A 6,996-nucleotide genomic window follows, 5' to 3' on the forward strand; every position below is an offset into this window, starting at 1 on the left:
CCGTCCTTGATAAGCTGACATCGGCGGCGCAGACTGCTACGATTTACATAATGCAACCCGAAGCCAAAATACACGGACTTTAAGCAGCTTCTCACGACGCACCGAAAGCCTGCGAAAATACCAACGCGGCCCATGGGAGCTTCGGGCGTTCTGCTGCTTGGCCACTGACCAAACTGTAAACTCTGCTCGGGCTTTTTTATATGCGGTACGTTCCGTCCCGTCACTAGCGCATTTTTACTGAGGCAGTCTGTATTTGCGGACATTTACTATTCCTTGCTTCTCGGTTTAGGTCAGGCTCAGGCAGCGTGTGATCGTGTGATTATTTGCTAGCGTCATTCTACTTCCAAGTCAAATTTCGGAGCACCTGCGCAGGTATTGAGTATGATGCATTCGTTGTGATCTTGGGTGTGATTGGGCGTGATTCACTGCGTCACACGGTAAGGTTGAATACAAGAGGCAGGTAATGTGCCAACATTCGTGCTAATCCCTCTGGCCCGGCGGTTGCGTGGAAGTGGTATGAACAGCATGGGTGGCTCATTAATTGATGCATCAATTAACGGTGGCATTGGAGTTGTGCCGTCAAGCAGCAACATAGTTATACCCTGCTCAGTTGGCGCCCTTTTTAGACCAACTGACCAGCTTGCATAGGCGTAATTATGATAACGTTTCATTGTCACTGCACTGGTTGAAAGGCTTGTACATATCCATGTTCTTGCATTTTGTACCATATATATCATGTTGCTCATGAAAGGTTGTTGGTATGATGCTCCAGACTGTTGATGTCTGGTAGGGTGTGGTACAACGACTGCAAGATGGGATACAGGTGTCAGTGGCAGTTGTGTTAACTTGTTGATATTCACATGCTGTGCATGCATGTCAGAGGATGGTTAGATCAAGCCAGGAGAGGTGCCAGAGTGCTTGCACATTTGTGGAAGGAGAAAAAAGATGAGGTATAGATGATGTGGATAAGGGAATGCATTTTTTTTGCCTCAGTAAAGGGTATTTGAAGACTGGTTTGGGTCAACCTAGGCTGCTATGAAAATTGCATGATGAAAACAAGATCTGAGAAAATATTAACAGTCAGTAAACAAGGACTTTAGGTTGTTGCAGATAGGACAATGTCCTGACTTCTTCCAAGCTGGTCAGCTTTTGACTGCAAACCTTATGTTCCCTTTTTAAGTATTTGTAGTGGTAACACTCAGCGACAGTGAAAAATATGGTAATAGGCAAAGGGGCCTTCTCAGAGGGGCATACTGTGGAGCCAATTCTTTCCATGCTTAATCAGACAATGCTCATGATTTGTGGAAAGTAGGGGGTGCCATGCCCACACAGAGATCTCCCTCCCTTCCTATGCTTGTGAAGATAATGGTCACCTATCTGGAAACTAAAATGTTTGTTAATTGTAACCAGCCAGAGAGTTTTTACTATGTTCTTATTACTTGCTGTTCCCTATCTGTGTGATCTTGAATTGGCCATGGTAGTGGTAACTATAGACAGATACTTCAAGCATGGAAGTGTCATGCAATGATGTGAGAGGTTTAAAAGTGAGATAAGTAGAGCTTAAGACCTGAGCTAAATTCATAGAGGATGATGTCTAACAGCATTGTAGAAGTAGATATTGTTTTGGCAGACACATGGATGAATGGTAATGTCAGCATTGGTTACTGAGCTCAGACTGAGGTAGCTCCTGCAACTTAAAGACAGCTGAACAGGCAGAATCTGTCAGGCCCGGGCCCAGGCCCAGGCTGCCTCAGGCCAGGCCCAGGCAGCCATAACATAAGTTTTGATGTCAGTGTATGTGATAGGCACCTGAAGAGCCACCAGTAGTGCCTTGAGGAGCAGTGCTCTTTAGGGTTCATCAACTACATGACCCATCCTGTCCTCTGCCCTCCATCCATGGGAATGATAACTGTACCCTCCTGTCCTGTTCCCTCCCATCTGCTGGTGCAAGTGACCTGAGCCCTCCCATCTGCCAGAGTGGTGACTTGTCCCTTCTTCTGCTTGAGTAGTGACTTGAATCCTCTTATGCCCATTCCACCATCTACCAGAGCAGTGACCTGACCCTCCTGTCCCCTCCCCTCCCATATGTCAGTGCGGCGACCTGATCTCTCACGTCCCATCCTCTGCCATCTGCCGGAGTGGTGATCTGACCCCTCCTTCTCATGGGTGCCAGCATTGGCAGGTAGGCATGAGAACCAAGCTGGCTTAGGCATGCCGTCCATCCGCTGTCGCTGTGGTGTAGCAGGTATCGTTGTTGAAAATATTGGTTTGAAAATATTGGTGTTTGCGGCAGGTAGTGGCGGCGTGGGAAACTGAAAGAGGAAAGGAGTCTCGGAAGCCATCAAAATCAATGAATAATGTAGTTAAACCCTACCAGGCACATTCCCAATGCTGCCAATGCTAGCTGAGCTCTCAAAGTGCTGGTGCTGCCTGCCAGTCCTCATCGTTTGGCCATTGTCGGCGTGTGCGTTGGGCCGTTTTGTGGTCGACACACCATATCTAGACCTGTTTTGGTGGAGTGACGCGGGGCGGGTTTGACGCGCGCAGCAATAAGTCAGTCGCCCCCCTGGCGGCCGGGTCAAGCAAAGGTGGAAATACGGGCGTTCTCGGCAAAGTAGGTCCCTGCTGTAGCATCAGCCTCAGCCACAGCTGCAGCCACAGCCGCAGGTGTAGCCGCAGGTGTAGCCGCAGCTGTAGCCGCAGGCATAGCCGCCCGTGGCAGATGCTGGGACACCATGTCGACGAAGGGACACTGGGACACTGGGATGCTGGGACACCACGTCGACGTAGGGACACTGGGACACTGGAATGCTGGGACACCACATCGACGTAGGGACACTGGGACACTGGGATGTTGGGACACCACGTAGCACCGAAAACACACGCGAAGTGGCGTCCGGCGAAGTGGATTGCTGTAGTAGGTGTCTTGTGTCCAGTGGTGGCATTCAATATGTGGTAGGAAAGCATGTGTTAAGGGAGTAAGGCATGCTTAAAGGAAGTAGGGTGGCGTGCCCCCTTGTGGCATTCAAGATGTGTTGGGATGGCATGCTGAAATGGAATGCTCCACATTTGAGTGGGGTTTTGAACTGAGGTGGCATCTTGAAGATCATTCATTGCAATTCACAGCCCCACCTTTCCAAAGACTTCAAACCTTTTTGCTTCTAAGCTAGACGCCCGTGAACCTGTGCAGACTTCTTCGGACATAGTACTACAAGTTAGCCCGGCATGCATGCCGCCATAACAATGTCGCGCAAGTACTGCCACCCCATAGTCAATTCAGTGTCAAAGCCCAATATAAATGTGATCATCAAGGTATTCGTATGTGGCCTGCGTCGGCATGATTTCTGCAATCAGCGGAGTTAAATTGGCTCGAAAGCAATATTTTGCTTTCAGTGCAAGTTTCGGGCACGATTTGGCTTTTTGGGTAGTTGATTATAAGAGCCATTTCGACCAAAAATAATCATTGCAGGGCTATACTAGAGGTGGGGTGATGGAAGATGGGTAGCGTTGGAGCGGGACTGCGGGTGCCAGGGGGCTTACCGTCAAGTCTTGTTTTGTGCTTCACATTACAGGACTTTGGACAGTAGTGCTGGTTGTGACGAAAGGAAGGCTGGGAATCAAATGATTTTTCAAAAGCGCCACAATCGTGCATGCGAATGCAAGTGGAAAATGTAAATCGTGGATTGATATCCAAGGACACTACGAGAAAAGACCAAAACACACGCGCATCACAACAGTTGGGGTCTGCCAATCACGCACCGATTGCACGACAGTTGGGGTCTGCCAATCACGCACCGATTGCACGGCAGTTGGGGTCTGCCAATCACGCACCGTACACGACAGTTGGGGTCTGCCAATCACGCACCGATTGCACGACAGTTGGGGTCTGCCAATCACGCACCGATTGCACGACAGTTGGGGTCTGCCAATCACGCACCGATTGCACGACAGTTGGGTCTGCCAATCACGCACCGATTACACGACAGTTGGGGTCTACCAATCACGCACCGATTGCACGACAGTTGGGGTCTGCCAATCACGCACTGATTGCACACCTCTCGAGAAATTAAAATTTTACGAGTGGGTTCGCTGAGACAGGCATTTCGCGCCGCCAGTTCCGCAGCCCTGTGACGTCACACAAACGTTTGATGACATCAAGCGATGTGTATTGAGCATTGTTACTAAAAAGTGGTTTTTACAACAGTTCTTGTGCACTAAAAGCATGCCAATAGTTATAACTGTGTTCGTTGGGCTCTAAGCTAAGCATGCCAATAGTTACAAGTTCATCACATGCAATGTTTGCCTCGATATCTTCAAATGTGGCAGATTCCCTTTAAGTTTTGGCAAGGGCGACGGCAATTTCCTGAGATGTGAATGTGCTCTCACCACTTTTGTCCTTTGTTTTCAGTTGTATATGGGAGCGGCGTACAAAATGGACAGGTGGCTTGTTACTGCATTATTGGTCATTGTCTGCCTGCAGCCAGGTAAGAAATCACTTGCAACACGCAATAGCCCCTTTTTGACATAAAAGTTTCCAAGGTGGTTGGTTTTGAACACCGACACGTTCATTTCGTCGTGTTCTTGGCGTGCTTCTCGAAAGACCGAAGAAGATTTTAACGTCACGTCTGTGATGCGATTCATATGCTTACAAATTGTCTGGAAGGGAGCGACATCGGGGGGGGGGGGGGGGGGGGAGGAGGGAGGGGGGTCGTTTGCGCGTGTGCGTTGCTTTCTCCCTGCGCGTTGTAAAAGACACGACCGGTGCAGGCTGACTGACGCGACTGGGCGCACATCACGCTGGTCACGCTGGAAAACCGGACACCCTCTATCCGATTTGTTTGTCGAATGCGTCACATTTCCCATATGGAATTCCCGTTATTTGTTCACTGAGATCACACTCTTGTTAAGCGTTAACAGTCGGCTGCCCAGTGTGACCCTGTGCCAGACTTAAGTATGCGGAGTGAAACGCGACCGCAGACAATGCTAATGCGGTGCATTGTGCGAAACACGTCGCCAGAAACACGTCCATTATTCCGTCAAGGATTGTTTGTCAGCCGGTAGTCGACCTCAGCGTGCAGCCGGATATGCTATGAACCTAGTGTGATGCTGATCCGTCGCTATTGTCGAAGAGAAGGGACTCCTCTACGCAGTGCCAGGTCATCGACGTTTGCGGGATAACATTTTGTGTCACGATTGTGTCAACGCATTGTTGACACAATCCCGCATCCCGCTCCTTCGGTGCCGATGTGTGGCTATCGCCACGTGTTAATCGTCAGTTAGGTTTTATTTCCTCGGGACATCACTGAAGGAAAAGTCCATGCTCAACGAAACATATATCCTTCAGATATTGAAGCACATACCTGTACGCTGGTTCAATGCATAGTCATGGCAACTCATCTTGAAGTGTTCAGTAAACCGCGGTAGAAACCGGCAGTTAGTCCATACACCTTTCACTTCATTCAAGATGCCTGAGGCCGGCGCAGAAGGGACTCAGAAACACTCAGAAGTTGTGTCGGTTGTAAATGATTGGTCTTCATTTCACTTATGTCCATGGAGGCCAAAACCAAACTGATAACCGAAGATAACTGGATAAATGGGATTGCGTCATCACATAGTCTGCCCGTTTTACTTAATCCTGGCTTGTGCTCTTTGGTTTGTGGATATTTGTGATGCAGGTTCATGTATGCATATGCCACGTCCTAAGTGATGCTTGGCGGTCTCCATTTTGGGAGGAGGGATTCGGTGTTTGTATTGCACGCAGTATGCGTCGGCTGCTCTGAAATCAGCGGCCATCAAGGCGAGATGCGATGTGAGTGAACCATATTGCCCAAGAGCATGTACGTCGGAGCGTGCCCGAGTTCGCCGAGTGCGGGCATGATTAATGTCCAACCACGTGTTTTGGCTTGAGATGGGACGGACGCGGGAGTTAGCTGGGTTCATGATCTCAATATCTGGGCTGAAATCCCGCCACGAGAAGATTTAATCGGCACTGTTCCTCATTGGGGATGCCAAGACCTTTGACCTTATCAGTCACGTGTGTTGACACAGTCCTGTAGCCATCATGCGGGTCTCCCGTCCAGTTTTGATCGTCCCGTGGCCAGTGTGCGGTCTGGCCGTGGCGGCCATATGACAGATGTGTGGTCCGACCGTGGCGGTCGTGTGACAAGTGTGCGGTCCGACTGTGGCGGTCACGTGACAGGTGTGCGGTGTGCAATCAGGCCGTGGCGGTCGTGTGACAGATGTGCAGTCCGACCGTGGCGACCATTTGACAGGTGTGCGGTCCGGCCGTGGCGGTCGTGTGACAGGTGTGCGGTCCGACCGTGGCGGTCGTGTGACAGGTGTGCAGTGTGCGGTCCGACCGTGGCGGTCGTGTGACAGGTGTGCGGTCCGACCGTGGCGACCATTTGACAGGTGTGCGGTCCGACCGTGGCGCTCACGTGACAGGTGTGCGGTCCGACCGTGGCGGTCGTGTGACGGGTGTGCGGTCGGCCGGCAGGCGCGACGATCCGGTGTTACCAGTGCTCCACGAGCGAGGATGGCGAGGGCGAGGACAACTGCGGCGCGTACTCGGGCTTCGACGACACCAGAAACGTCGCCATCGAGTGCAACAGCGAGGAGGCCAACACGCCCGGCACGTTCTGCGCCAAGATCGTGACGCAGGGCCCGATCGGCTTCATTTGTGAGTCGGCGCCGGCTGTGGCGCGACCCCGGCCGCCAGCCGCCGGTCGGGTGATACCCTGCATTACGTAGCGCGTGACTGACGTATTATTTACCTGTATAATCCGAAAGCCCGAATCATCAATATCGCCATCAGGGATGTTTGTAATTGACGTGCGTGTGGGCACGGCCTCCAAGGTCACTTGACTACTGGAGGGCCACATAGTCGGCCCTCCAGAGTCAAGTGACCTTGCACTGGATTTCGGGGACCACCCTGCGGTGCTCACCAGTTAAGCTACTCCCGCAGTTCCTATCTCAGTGGACCCACGGATGTTACCT

General features: G+C 51.1%; 1 protein-coding gene across 1 annotated transcript; it reads left to right on the forward strand.

The window, feature by feature from the left end:
* Window positions 1-410: 410 nt before the first annotated feature.
* LOC119104643 (uncharacterized) lies at window positions 411-6,679 on the forward strand (the record flags this gene model as incomplete). Its single annotated transcript, XM_037228362.1, is given in 3 exon segments — window positions 411-437; window positions 4,409-4,484; window positions 6,497-6,679. Coding segments are annotated over 2 exon segments (253 nt in total), but the record flags the coding sequence as incomplete, so codon positions are not given.
* Window positions 6,680-6,996: the final 317 nt, after the last annotated feature.

The sequence above is a fragment of the Pollicipes pollicipes genome, unplaced genomic scaffold (assembly GCF_011947565.3).
Source record: "Pollicipes pollicipes isolate AB1234 unplaced genomic scaffold, Ppol_2.1 Scaffold_6052;HRSCAF=7182_pilon_pilon_pilon, whole genome shotgun sequence".
NCBI classification, from domain to species: Eukaryota; Metazoa; Arthropoda; class Thecostraca; order Pollicipedomorpha; family Pollicipedidae; genus Pollicipes; species Pollicipes pollicipes.